General features: G+C 46.2%; 1 protein-coding gene across 8 annotated transcripts in view; it reads left to right on the top strand.

Annotated features, from left to right (window-relative positions):
* Nucleotides 1–816: 816 nt before the first annotated feature.
* PRAS40 (Proline-rich Akt substrate 40 kDa) overlaps nucleotides 817–21306 on the top strand; it is a 111448-nt gene continuing 90958 nt past the window's right edge. For 4 of the 8 annotated variants that reach the window (XM_077660796.1, XM_077660799.1, XM_077660798.1 and 1 more), the window contains exons 1-3: nucleotides 817–973; nucleotides 6236–6400; nucleotides 21138–21266. In XM_077660796.1, the coding sequence (XP_077516922.1) occupies nucleotides 6242–6400; nucleotides 21138–21266 (288 nt within the window). In that variant the 5' untranslated portion in view covers nucleotides 817–973; nucleotides 6236–6241. The remainder of the gene's footprint in view (nucleotides 974–6235; nucleotides 6401–21137; nucleotides 21267–21306) is intronic. The other 4 variants (XM_077660801.1, XM_077660802.1, XM_077660800.1 and 1 more) reach the window with 3 other exon arrangements.

Here is a 21306-nt window from a genome sequence, read left to right on the forward strand (position 1 = left end):
ACTTTGTGAATTGCGTGCGGAGAGGAGGAGGAAACGGCTGAACACGATACTTTTCTGTAAAGGGCTTCACCTTACAGTGGAAAGCAGCGGGGCTGACTTACCCAAGGCATTGGGGTTTAGGGATAGTGAAGGGAAAGTGGATTTTAAGAGGTTAGAAGTAACCAAGCGAATGTTATCTGATTGGTGGCTAAAAGCAAGACAGGAGTAAAATTTCACAAGACTTGGCTAGGTGGCTTGAGCCACCGCGCGATTTAAAGGGTTCAGCCGTATCCATCCATCCATCCATCCATCCAGGAGGAGGAATTTTTCTCTTGACGCCGGCGACGCGGGTTTTTCTGCGACTCGGGCCCTTAACGCTGTTGCGTTAAAATGCATTACGTTTTATGTTGGCACTGCCTATTTACAGAATCGGAATAAAACACCTCGTCCGTCTGCGCTCGGCTGGCGCTTCAGTAATAATAATTGATTTTGCAGCGCAAAGCAAATTTGCACCGAGAATTAGACAGCCAGCATAGCGCGGGGACGAATTAAGGCCACGGAACACAACAGCAAATTTAGAGAAATAGAGGATGAAAACCAATTTTGTTCGCCTTCTCAAGCAACTCACCGGTTTCGGGAGGCAGTTGGTGCCACACAAAAAAATGTAAATAAGAAAAAGGGAGCGATATTTCAGAACAAAACACACAAAAAATCACGATTGTCCCTTTCTCCCAGCGCATGCGCGAAAACATGGGGAGATTTCCAATACCGAAGGCGAAGGTCTGGTGCTCTAGTAGTAGTCTGGCCTTCATAGAGGCTTCGAGACTCCTTCCGATCGCAGTCGACCGCCAGCCGACCGGGGTCGTCTCGGAGGTTCACAGCTGAGCGCATCACGTGACCTCCAAGGTCGGCGTCGTCGGTAAACAGCGGACCCGATCTGCGTTTTCCCGTGCGAGCGTGCTCGTGCTGCGTGCTCCTCGAGCTCCGGGATACGGTGAGCAGAGCTCGCCCATATTCACGCGCTGACGGCATCGCCTGTTGCCGGCCCCCAAGAAGCTCGCGCGGTGCTTGCAGCAGCGCAGACTCTTCCACCTTTTCTCTAGCTGGCTATCTGTAGTGGTCGCAGGCCACCAAAGCGCCCCGCAGAATGCCCTGTGCAGCGCGCACTAGTCATATTGTCGGACTTCCAACTACTTACAGATAGCCACAGACCTAACTTTAGCTCGAAAACACATCAACGGTGCCGAAAGCAGACTTTTGTGCATTCCGCTAGACGCGCTAGCGAGACGCGCTAGCGCCAGTTAGCCTTTGTTTGCGCACCTGATTATTGGCAAACAGTCTGCGCGTATTTGTTGATGGGTGACGAGCATGCGAATCGTCGGACGCCTGGCAACGTAAAAACATCAGCGGCGCATTTGATAAGCGGATGCTGGCGTGCACCACTCGAGATACGCACGTGCAGAGCGGCGTTCTTGAACGGTGTAAAAATCCCCTCTTGCCGCAGTACACGTGCATAAATGGTTGGAATTAGTGGGGCCATCAGTGCCGCAGGTTGATATGGAGAGGGCGTCTGGTGTCATCTTCCAAGTGCGATTGTTGCCTCGCAAGGCCTTAACATAGCAGCGTTGTTTTAAACTACTAATTTAACGCTTACTTTCTTCCTTTCGGTGGCATACTGACAGCATGTTGCTCGTGTAATGTTGGTTGCGCCAGGAACACGTTTCTGTCCAGTGACCGCTTCCGTGAGTAGGGATTCGATAAACTTAAATCCGACATTTGTTGCTGCACAATCCACTGAGGGGCACTTTTTAACTATGTTATGAAGGTTACCGCTTCTTCCATGTGTAACGCAGAGTTCACATGTATTTGGCCACGAAATGTTTGGGCACTTTTCATAGCTCGTATCTTAATACACACTCTTGGTTCTCTCATTCGTGCTTGTGATATCCTTCAGGACGCTTATTGTAAAATTGCTTGAAGCGCTATCGTGCTCTAAACTTCTGAAGCAGGCTAGCCTAAGCATTCTAGTGAGTTAAAACTACATGTCAGCAATTATATTGTAGTTTTTTCATGTCTCATATTACCTAAAGATTTCTAATGCATCACAGCTATCACTCGACTAATGAACCGGAAACTGATATAGCGTCAATAAGAAATTCAGTTATAAATTGTTTAGCGGTTAGGAGACTGCCATAGGATGAACCATGTATTAAAGAAGAAAACGAGCTACTAAAATAAGGTGTCTATAGTCATTTACGTGTCAGCCAACAATGTCATGGTTTATGAAGGAAAGTAAAAGTAGATTTTGAGAATGGAACCTACTGCCACAAATTGTCTTGTATGAAGCACCCAAAAAGGTTTTCTACTATTTTCAGGAGGTGTTCTTAGTCTTGCTCCCAGTTCGTCGGTAGCACGCTGACTGCCTTCCTCCTTTCTGCCTATGTGATCGGCGGTGCCCATGCCATGCTTTCAGTTTGCTAGCTTTGAGCTTGACGCATTTTTCTCGCATTTTTGTTCTTTTGTGGATTTAGTGCTATGAGAACAAACTTGAGCTCCACTGAAAACCATTGCCTTGTCTTCGGATGTAACAGCTACCATAAGTGAAAAAAAAGGGGATAGAAACATGTGAAGCTCATGGCTCCAGTGCTGTGGTTGCAGGCCTTGTTAGCAGCATCGATTTGCCGTGGACGAAGAGCAGCAACGGCTTTGGGTTGCAAACACTGACAGGAAACTCTTTCCGCCTTCTTTGTCATCTCGCATCTGCTTAGAACACTTCGTTAGTGGAAAACGGAAAGACATAAACACAGTGCCATTTTATCTTGGGTACAAACAAAAGGGAAGTAACTTTCAATTATGTTTGAGCTATTTCTGTTTTTAACAAAAAATTACGCCTTGAAATCTACACTCGAGTGAAAGTTGGATGGCGACACATCCACTGGTTGTGTGGCGACAAAAAGACTAAAGGCCTGTCAATGAACATTGGTTTGTTGTACTTTGATAGCATAGTAGCCTAATGACTTGGATGTTGGCAGGCTAAATTCACCAACAAAACATACAGAGTCCGCAATAAATGTGCCTGGCATGTTTGCGTGCAACTTTTCGCACACTTTTTTTTTATCTGAAAGTATTTATTTACCCACCGCTCTGGCTCAGTGGTTAGGGTGCACGGCTACTGATCCGGAGCACCCGGGTTTGAGGCAAAATGGAGGCAAAATGTAAAGGCGCCCGTGTGATGTGCGATGTCAGTGCAGTTAAAGATCCCCAGGTGGTCGAAATTACCCTCCGCTATGACACATCTTTTTTCCTTTCTTCTCTCAGTTCCTCCTTTATCCCTTCCTCTACAGCGCTGCGGTTCAGGTGTCTGCCGAGATGTGAGACAGATACTGCGCCATTTCATTTCCCCAAAATCCAAAACCAAAGTATTCAGACCTACGATCACTCTCTCGCCTAGCGGCCAATAAAGTAATGGAGTCGCCAGCAATCGATCGGCCACGATCCCTCCAGCCGCAGTTATGATGTGTGAAATAGAAAAGCGAATTCCGAAGAGGAAGTATAATTCCCAGGATGTATGGACTGAGGATGGGAGTGCGATGAGTCTCCGCAAGCTTCCACGTGCACACATTCGATCAGAAAGGGAAGACCCGAATGTCCATCTCTAAAGGTGCCATAAGCCTGTCATACTTTTTCATCGCGCTGTGTGCAATCAGACTGTAATGATCTAGGAAGCCATTCAAGGCAAATGTCTTCATAACGAGTGGTTACTAACCTCCAATGCTAATCATAGGCACAGCCAGCGCACTGTTCCGGTTAAACGATCCTTTGCAGCTTCGTTGCTGCCCGAAACTCCGGACCTGTTGTCTCAGTGAGCTTCACTCAACCTCAAGTAATAATTTTTCACATTGTGTTCATTACAGCACTGAAATTAAAGCACACTAGAAAGAAAACAGATGCCGTTGACCCACGTGCAAATGCACAACTGCGTGATTCTACATTCCAACATGGCGATGATATTGCCCGAATTACAGATAGAGCTACATATGCAAGATGAAAGCGTCCCTGTAAAATGTTGTAAAGCCAAGTGCGCAGGTCAGCGCTTGATTTTGCTGCCCAGTGCTTTCAAATGTGATAGCATTTAGGGTCTCATCGCGCAAAAAATTTTCAGCTTCTCTGTCACGAAATTCCCTGATTAATCGAGAGGATAATGATGTCATTAGCACTGCCTAATTTGGAAATCTTCAAGTACATTCTGTTGGGTTATCAAATGGAGTTATACTAATTTACTAATAACAAGCAACGCTAATTGCACACTCGGTTACTTACGATGCAATTTTTCTATGGCGCCCACTAACGTGAAGCTTCTACTCTACAAAACCCTAGTCAGGCCAGAACTCGAATACACATCATCAATATGGAACCGTCACCTTAAATTATTAATTGGAAGGATCGAATCCATCCAAAATTGGGTCGTTTGTTTGTTTTCTAACTATCATCGAACTGCAAGTGTACTAACTCAAATGAAGTCAGATCTAAATTTGCCTGATCTTTCAATTTGTCGTACGATTGTGCGTATATGTCTTTTTCACAAAATCTTTCGTTCTAACCCTCATCTCGGAGATTCGCTGGTTGTGCCGCCACCATACATCTCGTCATGCAGTGACCACCAGTTCAAGGTTGACATGCCCAGCAGTCGCACCAACCTGAATTTCACATTATTCATCCCCAAGACATCTAAGGAATGGCACCACCTTTCCACTTCCATCGCCTCTATTATAGACGCCTATGTGTTTAAGAATGCCGTTAGCGATTAAATAACGTGGTGATACTGTACTAATTCTGTTCTTTTACCCACTCCTCTCTGTAATGCATCGGCCCTGAGAGTAAATGAATAAATAAATAAATCTGCTTACTAATCCACCTTAATCCATTTTCGTCGGTGGACTTTCTTCCAAAATTTGAGAAGTCTTTTGGAATATTTGGAAGGGGGGCAACTTCCAAATGCTGTTGCATTTTCTTCTTTAAGAACATGCATGGTTAAGAGGGCTTCAAAGTTTTTCTGTGCTCTTTTTAGTGTTAGGTTACTGCACATTGGGTTAGTTATTATGCAGGCAGGAACTGTAAGGTTATGGGGCAAAATGCACTGGTGGCGTCGCGTCATAGGTGCATCATAGTGCCCAAAGCATCTTCTGAAACCCGCAGCGTTAACTCAGGGCTTCTAGATTTTGCATTGTCATGCTTGTAATGCCATCAAGAGAGCGTAGTTTAATAGAAGACAGACTTGACACAAGATGAGATATGTAGTCAACATTCTGTGAAATGCCATCATCAGCAGCATCAATCTCTAGAACAGCGGCAATGCCAGTTAAAATCCGCTGCAGTATGTGTAACTCGATGCCATCCTCAGGTTGCAGCCATTAATGCAGTGTTGTGTGTTTTTCAGCCACATCACAGCAAAGTTCATTTTCCTAGCTTGAGTGTCTACATTACACAGTGTGCTTTTCAAGCTTGGCCCTTGTGTTTGCCGATTCGATCTGCCACACAAGAGCTGGTGTGGCGGGCTAGTTGCTTCCAGGCAGTGATACTGAAGTGGTAGTGGAACCTACTGACTGTTGCTGGATGAACTTGCACCTGGAATAGAAACCATAGTTGGTTCAGTGACATTGACAGGTGGCTACAAGTCGCACATGCTGGGTAATCTCTGCGGGTGTGGAAGCAGTTACGGAGGTTGTTCCGTAGTCAGGTTCACAAACGTCTGCTGCACCAGATATTAAAAAAATATGCCCTCTTTTAAGGGAGCCTGAGAACAACTCAATAAGTTAAGGGAGCCTGAGAACAACTCAATAAGTCTGCTGCCAGATATTAAAAAAATATGCCCTCTTTTAAGAGAGCCTGAGAACAACTCAATAAGTTCTGTTTTTATAAATATTTTTCTGGTTACACTGATGTTTGAAATTTGATTTAAAAATTAAATATTCATTTTCCCACCAATCGATCTTAACATGTCACACGTTAGGATCAAGAAGACTCTGGGGTTGCTCTTTGGAAGTGAATGGCAGAGTAGACTGCACTCAGGGATTTACACACAGTAGTTTGTGTGTGAAAACATTTATCAGTGCAAGTTCTTTTGAAAAGCTTCTTTTTAAATGGAAACGGTGCACTGGAATGGGGAGATCTGCTCATACAGGTCAGCTTTGTCAGTGTCCCTTAGAGTGCTGTGTGGTGCTGAGGAGGCTCTATGCCTGACACCGTTTATGCGCAGGCAGGTATGGCGGGGGTGCGGGTGTGCGGCTGCCTCAACTGGAGCGTCCACTGCCAGGAGGTGCAGGCGTGTGACCTGCGCCACCTGGCACCGGCCGAGACGCGCGACCGTTTCTTCATGGCAGGGGTCACCTGTGCCAAGCTGTCACCACTGGGCATCACCAAGGTTTTTGTCATCCATTATTTATTCTATTCAGTGAATTTCTGCAGGTATGTACACAGTTATGAAATAGTTACCTGTGCAAAAAGCACAGCTTGGCTATGACCAAGTAGCTGATTTGCAGAAAGTTTTTCCACTGAGTGTGGAAAGCACAAAAGTGGAAGAACTTGTTATTAACAGATAGTACTTCTAAGAAATGATAAGCAGTTTACACAGTACACAGTGAAAACAAACAAAAATAGAGAAATACAATTGCATGTATTTGACATTTATTATTTCACCTATGTTTGACAAGCTGGATTCCTTCCATGAACTGTTGTAGTGGGCAGAAGTTACATGAAACTTTGCACAAAATCAGGAAAGCCAGTGGAACATCCATTAAATATTTCACGCCGTCTCTACTACCATGCCAGCAAAGAGGAAGACTGCTGGCAGAAAAGTATGCGGACGTACGCTTGGATATACTGGATGTCACCTTTGCCTAGGGTGCACGCAGTAAAGACCCCTTTTCTATAAAACCGTCCTAGACCTTAGTCTTTGGGTGCCTACTTGTGGCCAGTCTTAAGCATTTGGTGGTGAAACCTGGACCGAACCAGGGACCTTTAGGTGTTTAGAGACGCTAACGTTTGTGCTAAGCAAATCCAGTAGCATTCGTAGCTATGTCAAGGTATCGCGGATACCACCATGTAGCACCTCGCAGTGCACTCCAGTCGTCAGCAGCTCCGAAAAGTGATGAGGTGTTGAAAGGAGATAGGGTGCTTGCGATCTTCTGCTGAGAATAGACAGCACAAACGTCCACCGATTTGATGGGTGCCTTCCCTTCAAAGAACGGGGTGAGATCGCTTATACAGGACTTCAAGTTGCTTGAAGTGCCCTTGGTTTAGCAACTGATCTCCGCATGGAAGGCTTTCTTATGAACCTATCCGACCTAGTGTCGCTCTGCATACAAGAGCTTTTCGGCTATGTGGTATTCCTATGGCAGCAGCGATTGAGGAATCGGGAAGCCATGCCATGACCCTGAGGAGTTGCTGTATCTTGCTGTATCGCATGAAATCAATCAATGTGCTCGGAGCCTCAACAGTGGCCACAGCATGAACCACAGCCATTTCGCTTCTGACTCGCGTTTCGCTGCCGAGAGGGCTCGGCGGCTCCAACGGCTAGTAGTCTGCTGGTCTCTGCAGCCACTCGGATCCGTGCCACCATGTGGGGTGGCACAACTTCTGTTGAGCCCTCTACTCGCAGATAATTCTTACAGAAAAACTGTTGTGAAAAATTGTCAACCTCAAAAAGAAACACTGTGGTCTCACAGTACAGAGGCCTAGTATGTTGCATGTAGCACTTTCGGTGAAATATTGTTACGTGGCCCAGTATATTGCAATATTTTGATTTCCAATAAAAACGAGCCAACAAATGCTTTTGCCTGTGTCAGTATTTGACCTTGCACCATTGCGGGTCTTGGCCAGGAACTGTGCTAGTTTACTATTCTCTGACTCCCCTATAAACAGCCATAGTGGCAAGCAGTGCCCACCTAAGGAGGACATTATGGTGCACTGGTTAGTGAAGCGGTGAACTGGAAGTAAAGCATCTGCTTTGCATGCTTTGCTGGGAAACGGTTAAAGGAAAAGATCGCAGCGGTGGCCCAGTGGTTTGAGCATCTGCCTTGCATACGGGAGTTGCGGGGTTCGATCCCCAGTGCCGCCAGGTACCCACTGGTGATACAATGGGTACAAGCTTTCCCCTGCCTGGTGCTCGGCTTCTTTGGGGTGAAATGCTGGGGAAATGGGTCCTTGACCCCACCTTGTGCGATGAACACTACCTTGTGTCATGGCGTTCTTTGGCCAAAGCTGCCCTTGTGCCATGAAAATTCATCATCATCAACTAAAGGAAGAGAAAAAAAGTAAAGTTGTGGTAGAATTGAACAAGCAGGCCTATAGTGCTACGCAGTCTTGGCGTACAGAGCCGAGGACCAGTGAGGTTGCGTTAGTCAGTGTTCAGCCACTCTAGAGAGGCTCACTGAGGGAACAAAAACTTGATGGCTTCCTTAATCACATTCTTAAAGAACAAAATACGATAGCCCTTAGGTTGCTTGTTGTTCTTGTTTTGTTGTTCATGTTGTTCTTGCAATTTTCCCGCCAAAACTCCAGTTGGAACCAGTTCCACTGCCCTTATAGTGTCATCGCCTTCTAGAATGTTCTAGTACCTTGAATTTGATTGTCATATGGTATTAAACTAATCCGACCCACTAGCCCACATTAATCCACCAACAAATCACCTCTTATCCAGTTTAATCCATTTTCTGGGGAGGGCCTACCAAAATTTTGGGGGTTGAATTTAGGGGGTGAGCTAACTTCCAAATTTTTTGGGGGTCCTCAGATTTTCTGCCTGGTTGTGCACAATCCAGTGGGCCAGTTGCCACCTGCCATAGGGGTTGTGGTGATATTACAAGGTCACGTGACCTCCTTGTCCAGTCAGGGATTTTCATGAGAACAGGATTTGGAGTACGCAGGTTGAAAACCGACTGCGGCGGCCGCACTTCGTTGGAGGCAATGCAGGCAAAACGCATAAGGCGCCTGTGTGCTGTGGGATGTCAGTGCACGTTGAAGATCCCCAGGTGGTCAAAATTATTTCGGAGCACCTGTTCCTTATTCTTTCACTTTCTCCTTTATCCCTTCCCTTATGGCACAGTTGGTTGGGGTGTCCACCGAGATAGTGAGACATTTAATGCGCCATTTCCTTTCCTCAAAAGCCAATTTTCAATTTACAATTTTTCCACCATGGTGTACTTGGCCACCACCTTCCATACAAATAAAGACATTAGTTAACCCCTGGACATAAGTCTCCAGTAGCTGCATCAAACCTACAATGCAGCAGAATAGGCCACGTATACAGATCAAGCTGCCTTTGAAAACTACACCTTAAAAAATTTTTTCAATGTCATAGTGACAACTTTGAAATTATCAGGGAATATATGTTTTTTAGTGCTGATTCCAAGTATGCCATTTAATTTCATGTGAAACTAGTGCTTGTGCACCTATATAAGATGTTATGCAATTTTTGGCCGATAGCTTACTAGAAATTTTGCTGCAGGAAACTTGCTGAATTACATGCCATTGGTTTGTCTTGACATCAAGCTATGCAATAGGGGTAGAACTATCGTGCTACCTATCATAGAACTTGATTCATAGGATTCTTGAAGTTGCTAGTTCAGAAACAGAAATACTAACTTTTCTTCCCGTTTTTTAAGTGGCAGCTTCAATATGCAATAACTCAGTTCTATGCTGGGCAGGATGATTATTTTACCCTTAGTGCATAGCTTAATGTCAAGACAAACCAGTGGCATGCAATGCAGCAAGTTTCCTGCAGCAAGATTTCTTGAAAGCTCTTGGAAATAGGTTACATAACATCTTACATAAATGCGCAACGGCTTGTTTACATGAAATTAAATGACATGTTTAGAATCGGCACACAAAATAATGTTTCCTGAAGATTTCAGAATTGTGACTTCATTAATAGAAATTTCTTTTTCTAAGACCAGCTTTCCCCTTAATACAAGGACCTTATCAAGTGAGGTTAACTTAGGAGTGTTGGAGGAGCTAGGCTGCATCAAAAATGGCAGGGTAGACGAGGCATATGCAGTGTTAAACGACTAGGACTATCGCAGTTTACCAGAGTAGCAAGAACTTCGGTTGCTGTCGTGGCCTACTTTTGCCCTTCGCTTTCTGCAAACATGCGTGGCATGATTATCCCAGGTAAGGCCCTGGTCAGACGAAATTCCCAAATACTTCATTGCTGTTTCAAGCAGTAATGATTGGCAGGGGCATGTGTTACAACTGGATGTTAGTGCGTATATGGGCCTAATCAGTTAAATAACCTTATGAGGATTCTTGAAGCACAGTAGTTTGTTTTTATATTTAATTTTTTTTACTGATTTATGAATATTGATTTGTGTCTGACTAATCTGCAGTTGCAGAAACGTCCTGGTGTGAAATTTGACATCACGCATGTACAGTGGATCCCAGATATATCGAAGTCTAAAGGGATTGCGAAAAAGTTCGATATATCGATAATTTAAAATATAAAATACGCCTATTAGATGCTTATTTCAACATGACGCGGTCTCTGCGCACGACGTCGTGATTTTGAAGCGGAAGAGGTATGCGCATGACGCGACCTTAGCGCCCTCAGCGGCGGCGCACGCTCAATGAAGACTGTTCGGCTCGGCCGCCACGATTGCTCAAATTGGCGGCCGGACGTACTGCTTGGTGCGGCGTCGTATGCTGCTGCTGGCGTTGCAGTCTGTAAATAAAGCGATGTGCGGTGGCAATTCTCTTCCGCTTTATTTTAAGTCCTTTTACGGGGGTACCCGAATTGCTGACAGCGAGATTCATGGCAGTTGCACTCAAAAGCACAATGCCGCGCTGGAAAGCACAACTCCGTGCTCGTGCCATATCGCTCCGAATCAGAACTGACATCCGTTACAACAGTAATACCCTGACCCTAATCGTCATCGGGCTGACTCGCGCACGGGACTTGATTTTCGGTTGGTGTTCCTGATCACATATAACAGCAGTCATAAACTTTATGACAGCAGTGACATACGCCAGGTCGAAGCTGGCGCAGCATTTTTCTGTAGGCGCTGGGAGCGCTTCTGTCTATATGCAATTAAAAGCACCTCTGGTATTAAACAAAACACATTCAACCAATGAGAACTCCATAAGTATCAGTGACACGCACTTTTTTTTCTTGTTATAGTTTTGCCCTGGTGGAGGAATGATAAATTTTTAACTCTTGTGAAGGAGTAACAGAACTAGTTTAAATAGTGTTCTAATAAAATGCTTAATTATTTCATTACAACTTTCAGAGGTACCACTGAGCAGCTTATAACTGTTTTTCTAGCAATGCTACATTCTCTGTTCAGCGAAGTGGCTGCCTGCCTGGAATCGTGGAGCCGTGTGAAGTGCAACTTTTAAGGTTTAAAGAGTGTCACATTAAGTTTTAGTAGTACACAATGAAAAAGCATAGCCAGGCATGCGAGGAAACAGTGGCAAAGTAGAACTACAATTTTCCGGCAATTTATCAGAAGGAACAATAATAATTATTTCTTTCCATTAAGTAAAAGTGCAGTGTGTGGCATAATAAGTCGTAACCAAAACTCCCGTGTCCGGTAGGCCCATACTCAATTTGCATGTATCCGGCTTTTGTAAGTCCGCTGCTACTGCGGCCGGATATGCTTGCTCGGCCGGATATGCTTGCAAAGGAAAATTGGGTGTGGACAAGGTAACGTAGCACACAGAAGCGGGTGAGCATAAGACAACCATGGCGCTGACCGCACCCGCAGTCGATCAGATGTATCGCCAGCCTGAGCAGCGGCACACAACGCCGCACCGTCCGGCTGCCGATTTGAGTAACCTGACTACGACGAGAAAGCAGTCTCCGCGTTCGTCTGTGAGCCATGTTTAGAGGGAGACTTTGGAGCTGGGGGCACGGGCTCGACAGCTGGCAGCCAAACCCGAACCATCTTCGTCGAGCGCCGCCGCCGCTGAGAGCGCTAAGGTCACGTCATGCACATACCTTTTCCGGTTCAAGGTCACGACGTCGTGTGCAGAGACCGCATCTTTCAAAATTGCGCACATCTCGGACAATTTCCCCGGGATCCTGACAAATGGGAACTTACCGGTTTGCTCCTCCAAAGTCCACAAAAAACGAAAGCACAGCTCCACGACCACCGCACTTTATTTCGCAAGAAAAAAGAAAAAAAAAAGCTATCGCAAACCTCTGGCCAGTCTTCGGACAGCCACTTCTCCGTGTCAATGCTGCTGGTCGCCTCGCTTTCACCCGAGAGGGTCTTTCCGACATTGGTGTAGCGACTCTTAAAACACTACTGCCAGCCAGTGCCACCAGTGAAGCTCTCTTCTCCGAAGGCTACAGCAAACCATTTCGCTTTCTCCATGAGCATCGGGCCGTCAACAGGGCTGTTTCTGGCACGTGTTTCTACAAACCAGGTGTACAAAGCTTTCTCGACCTTGTCGTAGGTCGGAGCATGTATACAGCACGCTCCAGGACGACTGGATTGCGCTGCCTTCAGCTTCACACTGGCTTTGTTCTTCAGGATTGTGCTCAGTGTGTTGCGAGGAATTCCGAACGCATTGGCGACCAACGACTTTTTCTCGCCGGCCTACACCTGTCGAATGATGTCTGCCTTTGTCGCCAAGTCCAAATTCTTCCATTTTTTCGCGTTCATGGCTCTCGAACACGCCGATAAAGTGAAAAGAAAACGCACGGCACCGCACAAGTCACAAGCGAACTCATGTTGGCCTCACGAACGAAGCTAAAAGAACGACCATTGCACTGTACCACACCGGTCACATGCCCAAGCAGCAACGACAGCAGTGACAGCCAAAATGGCCAAAACCTTAGCGACAGCTAGCTGACGTCGCTTGTTTTTGGCTGCGCCAGTGGAGTCAGCCAACCAGCATGCAGAAATCGGGCTCCTGCGGCCAGCACGGTTTCCCTCTTCCCGGCCCCTTGCATGCCCCTATGTCCATTCATTCCCATTTCCATTCACTCCCCACGAAGTTCTCATCACGTAACTCTTAGTTGTGCAGCTCCGCACAAACGTGTCCAAGGCCAGCGCCGCTCTCGAGATGCGATTTCGGGAAGATCGTGACTCCATTAGGAGAAGCCCATTTGCAGGGTGCGAATCGATGGGAGAAGCCCACTTCCAGGGTGGGGCGTATTGGGAGAAGCGCACTTGCAGGGGCGTGGCATGGCACGGAGTTGGATATATCGAATATGGGGTGCACGAAAGTTCGATAAACGCAAACAAATTTGCAATACTTCTGCATGGGATTCCCAGGTGGATTTTACGACTGTTCGATATATCCGGGTTCGATATATCCGGGATCTGTATAGCCACAACTATCAAGCACTACACAGTATGACTTGAACGGGGAAAATAAAAAAATAGGTATGGGGGGAGCATATTGAAGCGACCGCTTTAAGCCTTCCGTCCAGCGGACAACTTGGCGGCATCCGGCATTGTGTTTCAAAACTCCGGATTCGTCAAAAAGGTTTGACATCGCACGTGGAGCGGCGGAATCGAAAAGTGATTAAAATATTACATAAATTGTGATTACTAGGTTGCAACATGACTGAAATGTCATTGTGACATGTAAGTACGTAAAGCAAATGACTTGCACTGCAAAGAAAATTCGGGTAGTTAGTAAGGAATTCAAACCCTGACCCTTGGATTGCGAGTCGGGCACGCTCTCTCTAGTCCACGCAGGCACGTTCATAAAGCTTGGTTAAAGCGAGGTCTTTCGTATGAATGGCAGCCCATGGCTGTATACTAATGAGTATGTGTGTGATTATAGAGGCACTGTGGAAACGAAATCGATAGGTGTAATGTCAAGGGACAGGAAGAGGGCAGAGTGGGTGAGAGGACTAACATGGATTAATGACACCCTAGTCAAAATCAAGAAATGGGCTTTAGGAGGGCTTGTAATGTGAAGGCGGGATAACAGACGGTAATGGCTGGATACCAAGAGATGGCAGGTATAGCAGGGGGTGGCAGAAAGTTTGGTGGGCGGATGAGATAAAGTTTGCAGGGATAAGGTGGCCGCTGCTGGCACAGGGTTAATGGCAGAGGTCTTTGTCCTGCAGTGCACGTAGTCAGACTGATGATGATGAGTGATTAAACGAGTAGCAAAGTGTATGCTGGTGAGGGGTGAGTGCGCACGAATGACTGTATGCTTGTGTCATGTGACATTAGTGTGGCTTGTGGTCCGGTAACATTAATATAGCACATGATCAGGTAATATGCCAATGAGATCAAGTGCAGTCGTTGATGGGACCCATTAAGGTGGCGGTTCCACTGCCGCCATCTTGCGAGTAGTTCAGATTCTGCCACCAGGCTATGACTCTGATCCATGACTGTCTTCCCGTCTTGCCCCCGTGTGACCCAAGACAGGTTTTGGTTGAGATGTTGAGATATGTGTCCGGTCCTTTCTTGATCCACGCTGCGTGAAGGCTTTTCTTTTGTTGCTGCGCCTGCCTTCAGAGGGTTACAAACAAACCATGGCAAACCCGGCTGCTTGTCCCTGTCGTGCTTGGGGGGAGGTGTTGGCTGGGGTGGTTCGGCATGTTTCTCTCTCTGCCTGCCCCTTGCTCGGTTTTCCACAACCACACATGGTAGCTGAACTGCGGCTTGCTAGCTTGCCTAATGTGCGTGACACAAATAAAGGACGTGGATCACCACCTATAGTTGGGTACAGCTCAAGAACGAATCAGCATATTCCCCTCAAACGCAGCCCTCCAGCCAAGCACGTCAACCGAACAGCTTTCTGTGGCTATGCAGCCAAGGATAATCTATGGGGGAAGAAGGCCCATTTGTCCTTGTCGCCGCGAGTGGAGCTTCCTTTACTCGGGCTATGGTTGTGGAAGGTGGAAGGGAAAAAGTTAGAGAGCCGGGACAAAGAGGGTCCAAATGGCATCAGAGGTGGGGTGATCTTTGTTTGGGATAAGGATGCGCGGCACGGGAACAAAGGACCGTTTCCTACCCTCTCTTGTTTAGCCTTGGCTGCATAGCCACAGAAAGCTGTGCGATCGACGTTACTATCTGGAGGGCCTCCTTTGAGGATATGTGCTGCTTCGTTCTTGAGTTGTACATATATTAGTGGGGGCAAAGAAAAAAAAAAGAAAAATAATGCTGCCCAGCCCGCACCGCCTTAGGCACAACGTCAATACAGTGGAAACTTGGGAGAGTTAGTGATACATTGTCGACATAATTGCGCAGCACAAATTACTAAGCAAGCGAAAAGGAAAGCGGACTCCAAGAAAAATAGGAGAGGTGTGATATCATGCAAATTATTTATGTTCTGTTTATGTCCCATGTATACATTTCTGGCGTTTTTTTTTTTTTTCAGTGAACCTTATAGTTGAAGTCTGGGCCTTTCTTGTGTCGTTCCTTCTGCCCTCGTCTTTTGCGCCTGCAATCACTTCGTCACTGTTGATGCATAGTCATATTAGTAGTAGTCGAAACACTCCTGGTCTAGAGTGTAACCTGCCAACTCTAGTGCTAAAAAAAATTATTTTTTTTATCAAATGATATTACATCTATGATAATACAACTATAACAAAGACCACTTGACAACTTCTGTCAATGCTCGACGGATGCCTGTCCAACCTTAGAAATTAGGGTTGGTAAAGAACAAGGTATAGAGAAGTGGGCAATTGTCAATTTACCCTTGAAATGAATCGACATTGCGCAAGATACACGAAATTGCTGCTGAGAGGGTTAGCACCGCGGGGTGTCGAAATGTGTTCACGTCAGAAAAAAAATATTCGTCGTACATGCCCGATCAACCTAGACAGAATTTTGCCAAGGTTCACAAAAATGCAGTATAGATGCATATCATTCACGAAGCCGACTCAGACTAAACATTGTACAAAAGGGGGGGGGGGGCAGTATGCAGGAACGTTGCCAAAAATGGGGTGGGCTACAAAGGGGCAGTTCTGTAGGCACTTAGGGCGTCGTCCTCCCTTCTTCCGCTTGGACCCTCAACTGCATGCTCTTATTAATGTTAGACGTATGTCTTTCTTGCATCCAGTTCACGTCATTAGGTTGCTTATTGCCTCTAGAATTTTCCATCCCGTGCTGAAATGTATATCTTACTCACCTCGTGTCAATTTGCCCCGATTTGGGTTGGATCAAAGATGGAAAAAGCGCGTGCACGTGTGTATGTGTGTGTTTGTGTGTGTGTGTGTTGTGCGTGCATATCTGGAAATTGAAGGAACGGCTGTTATTTTTACACCGTCTGTTGTCAGGCAACTGTAATATGCTTGTAATCACTCTCCGAGATTTTTGTTTTCCCCGCGGTATTTTATTCGACACTGAAACGCGATGTCAACAGTGGCACGCTATCAAAGAACGTTGGCAGCTGCTCCCCTGTCTTGCTTCAGCTTCCCGTGATAATGCACGCGCTAAAAGCAGAGTGCATACCTTGTTAGTTTTTGAACCGATATATTGAGCGGACTACTGTTCATTATTTGATTGTAAGCAGAGTGTATTGTCGTATTTATTGCTCAGGGGACACGCAAGAAACGTGTGTATTTTCGTGTCGAGCCCGCCCTTTTGTTTCATGGGTTGGTAGCAAATCATTTTGAAATGGGGCAGTTGCCATGCATTCACACATTCGCAGCAAAATAATTGGCTTCTGGTTTTTATTTTATACAACACCGTCTGTTGCTTGCGAAGCAGTTTTTTTCTGTAAATACTAAATGATTAGATGCATTGACCAGATCGCATTCTGTTGGATCGGGAGTGTGCCAATTTTTCAGTGAATTTGTTCACACAAATGCAGTACAGCAGCTATGCATGCCATATGCGGACAAACAGACAAACAAACATCCGCCTAAGCTCTTGCATGTCAAGCCTTGCTAGCATAGTTAGACGACACCTTTCAGAACACGGCAAGGCGAAACGCTAGAGCAAGCTTCAAATTAAAGTGGAACAAAATGGGCGCTGACTCGACGGATGGGTCTGGCACCCAGATAGCATGAAACCGTTCTTGGTTGAGATACGGGCCCGATTTATTCTTGAAACGCACCGCCTGATGACCTCTTCGGTCGCTACACGATAGAGATGAAATAGGCGTTAAGAAGCAAGACGTTTTCAATCTGTGCCTTTTGTACCTGGTGCTACCAGTCTACCCCACCTGCAGGAGAGGCGCACAGCTCTTGGCTAAGCTGGAAAGGGAAGGAGACGGTCCTTTGAGCCAGTTCCGGTGGAGGCGACTTCTCAGCACTATAGTCGGTTACAACCACGTGGTTACAACTAAAGAACGAAGCGGCACATGCAACTCAGAGGGAGCCCTCCAACCAACCACGTTGATTTCTGTGATACTGTAGAAGCTTGGGCAAGTTGGTGGGACATTGTTTTTCAGCAGCGCAGGGGACAAAGGACGAGACAAGTGCACAGACACGACGCTGAACTTACGGCTGGTTTTTATTGAGGCGATTTCCACTACTTAATCTGTGGATATGCATGCAGCCAAGTCTGCGAAAGAGAGGGAAGGGGACGGTGCTTTGTCCCGTGTCGTCGAGAGTGGAATGTTCTTTGTCCGGGATAAGCCTGCGCGAAGCCTTGGCTGAATAGCCAGTAGTAGTTTATTAAAAGAATAACACAAAGAGAAAGAAAAAGAATTTTGCTGCCCCGGCATCTGCCATCGTCTCTAGGAGCACCTAAGCTGAGGAGCAGAAAGGAAAGGGATAGCGAGCTGACAGGTAGGAGGGAAATAAAATTGTGAAAAAGACAGAAAGGACAGGGTAGTAGTAGATGTGGCGCCCCCGTCTATTGTCTGAGCTGCACTAGCCACTGCAGGAGGGGGGGGCTCAACTTTCGCACATGTCTGCACGAGAGCGTCTTTTGCGCAAAAGTGCTGAATGTTCTCGGTAGTGTCGTTTTTGGCATCAGTCGGTCGTGGCAGCTTCAGTCTCCACCGGTGCGTTGCGACAGCACCGGTGGAGAGCGAACAGAAAACTGTTCGGTCGACGCGCTTGGCTGGGCGGCCTCCTTTGATGGGCATGTGCTACATCGTTCTTGAATTGCACCCGACTTATAGGTCCGCTCGATTCACCTGCACCACATGATCTGGTTCTTGCGGCACTGCACCTCACATGGAAAGAAGTGTGAGTCTAGTTCAGAAAAACTGTGCACCTTCTAGGTGGTTAGCGCCGAAATACTGCAGCTGCAGCCGCCATGGAGGCAGATGACGGTTTGTGCGTTGTGATAAACGGCGGAGACTTAAGTGATTCCACTCGTCGACAAGCTAGAACACTGCTCAAGTTCTCCAAAGAAACGGCTAGGCGTAATTGACACCACTGTAAAATGCAAAGATGTCACGAGGTGCACATGCACGCATCGAGGCTGGTTCATGGCAACATTTTATTGTGATGTGCTGTTTGAACATTTCTTCACGAGGTACGAGATGTTGGCAGCCGCTGATGTGGGCTGTGAACAGCTGGCAGCAATTCATTGGCTTCGTCAAGGCTAGCAGACAACCAGGCCTGCACTCGTTTTGGAAGCAGACAGTGCCAAACTGCGCTCCAACTGCCGGAACTAGCGCTACACAATCGCGGCACCGCCGCAGAACTTTTGAGTGCAGGCGAATCGAGCGCCCTACAACTTCCTGTCCACACCGCTAGCCGGAACAATGAACAACCGACAACACGAAGCAGAAGCCTGTCTCCTTCCCTTTCCTCTCTCTTTAGCAATGCCAAAGCTGCCCTCGACAAATAAGACGATGCCCAGAATGCGTTTTGTAGTGTCAGGTGAAAAAGCAATCCAGCAAAGCAGTATGGCTGAAATATGCTTGGAAGTTCAACACAAAGTACAGAAGGCAAAATGGAGGGCAACGTGCAAACATCGTATAGACATCAGACTTTTTTAGCATACCGGAGACATACTACCGGAGACGTATACCGGTTTACCGGACGCCGGCTGCGCACGCGCAGTGGCTCCACCTCAACCCAACAATGCCACTGCGCATGCGCAAGAAGGGTCCAGTAAACCTGTATTCTTCTCCGGTAGTATGTCCCCGTTATGCTCGTGAGCACCTCCCGAATTTAGCTAATTTTAGCTGCTTGGCAGCGCCACACTCGTCATTTTTCAGAACTGTGACCATTTAGTACAAGTGTACTAATGTAGATGGCGCTACTTACTTACATTTATTGCATGTCGCTGCATTATTGCTATTATTGTTTGTATTTTGTAAACTTTGTAGTTGGTAACTTACAAATTGATTAAAAAATGAGAGCCCGATATTTTAAGACTGTGTTTACCAGAAAAAAAGAAGCCGTGGAGCGTTTCAAGAGCTTGTGCCCTTCATAAGCACAACGAAAAAGGTAGCTCAAGTCAACTAGACAGTGCACATTCCCCAAAAGCCGTAGAGTAAAGGCGATGCTTAGCCATGTATAATGAATTATTAAGTTTCTTCACGCAAAATCTCAGAATTGCCGAGCGCTCGTTACCTGAACAGTATAGCATTTTGTTTTCAACTATTTTGAAAAAACTCTAACTTTGATCAGGAATAACTTTTAAACTAAATAGGGCAGATGAATGATATTTTCAGAAAGCAAGGACGATTACACGATCTCAAACTGTGCAAACAGTCGCCGCAGGACAATGCATATCCCAAAAGTTATTGCAGATTGCATTGTTCTGTTTTCTATGTTTTTCAAACATGCGTAGCTAATAAACTAACTTATACACATATTTCTAAATGCTTAAACATGCTCATTAGCATCAGATCTCAAAGTACCCTGAACGATTTTTCTCTAGGTGCAATAGGTTTTTCACAACTTTGCATTTCTTGAGACAAGTTGAGCTCAACTGCCATTTTTCATCTTTGCGTTTTCTTTTACAGTTGAAGCAAATTTGCAGCTATCATTAAACCACATGCATCTTTTGAAAGCAGAGAAAATTTGCTTTTTGGAAATATCTGAACCATATTTATGAAGCTAACGAGCGAGGTACAGTCGACATACACATATCACCAAAAATGTTTTCCGTTCACCATCAGAGTGGGACTGCCGCCTTAATGCTATCGTGTCATACCCTCAAAGGCAGAGCCAAAGTGTCCTTCAAATTTTGTGGTGGTAGAGACTAATGGAGCAGGGGAAGTTTTGCCCCTTTGCATTTTAGCTTTGGAGGGGAAGTAAGGCCAAGCGATTTGCTGCTCTGCTGGCAGGTAGGCCACATTACCTGCAGTTAATGAATGGCATGTAATGCGTGTGCATTAGAGAAGGTTATTTCTGTGCACCGTAATTTTTTGTGTTGCACGCTTGAACCCTGCTTTAATTTGTCATCATTTAGAATGCTTTGGATAGGCAGGCTGCCAGTGTGTGAAATGTGGTTGGGATATCTGGGGCAGGTATGACCATCCTTACATTCGTGATGGTGAAACGCATTTGGCGCTCTAGCCGTGCATGCGCTGCAGCTCTGCACCCGTGCCACTTGTTGCCTTTCGTTAAACTGCAGTTTTGAGTTGAGTGCAGCGTGTGCTCGGATATTTTCTTTCCCTGGCGCTGGTCACCTTTGGTCTGGTGCACCACAGGTGTGGAACAGATAAGTTGGCATTCGTCCCTTTTATTACAATAGTATTTAGGTTGCCTCACAAGAAATTTCCGGTTTCTGTGTGACAAAATTTCGATTGATAGAGAGGGTCATGATATCAGTTGAGCCAAATTTGAAAACCGGAGGACTAGAATGTTCTGGTACTTTCCATTGGATTATCATATGAGATTATACTGATCCAACCAACTCAACATCATTATCATCAGCCTGACTACACCCACTGCAGGACAAAGGCGTCTGCCATATCTCTCCAATTAACGTTGTCCTGTGCCAGCTGCAGCCACCCTATTCCCCCGAATACTTCATGTCATCCACCGATCTAACTTTTATCCAACCAGGTAAACCACCTTAATACAGCCACTAATACTCACTAATTTTCCAATTAATCCACCGTATTGCACCCACTAATCATTACTTACCCATCTTAATCCATTTTCTGGGGAATAGAATTTTGGTAGTCTTTTGGAATTTTGGGGTTTGGGCCAACTTGCATTTTTTTCTTTAAGAATGTGATTAAGAAGGCATGCAAGTTTTTGTTGGATTCTTGGAGGAGGACGGGGGGGCCTTTTGTTGAGTTAGCGTGACCCCTGAAGGACCTGTTTGTTTCAGAGGCATGCTTTCCTGGAGAGCGTACGCACAGTGGGCGAGTGGGAGGTGCACAGCTGCCTCGGCTGCCAGCGGGACGTTTACGCGCAGGGCTCCTCTGACGGCAGCCTGCTGCTCAGCGCCCACCTGGAGGTAATGCATGTCTGGCTGCTCCCTGCTGCGGATTAGGACA

The sequence above is a fragment of the Amblyomma americanum genome, chromosome 4, assembly GCF_052857255.1.
Source record: "Amblyomma americanum isolate KBUSLIRL-KWMA chromosome 4, ASM5285725v1, whole genome shotgun sequence".
Classification (NCBI taxonomy): domain Eukaryota; kingdom Metazoa; phylum Arthropoda; class Arachnida; order Ixodida; family Ixodidae; genus Amblyomma; species Amblyomma americanum.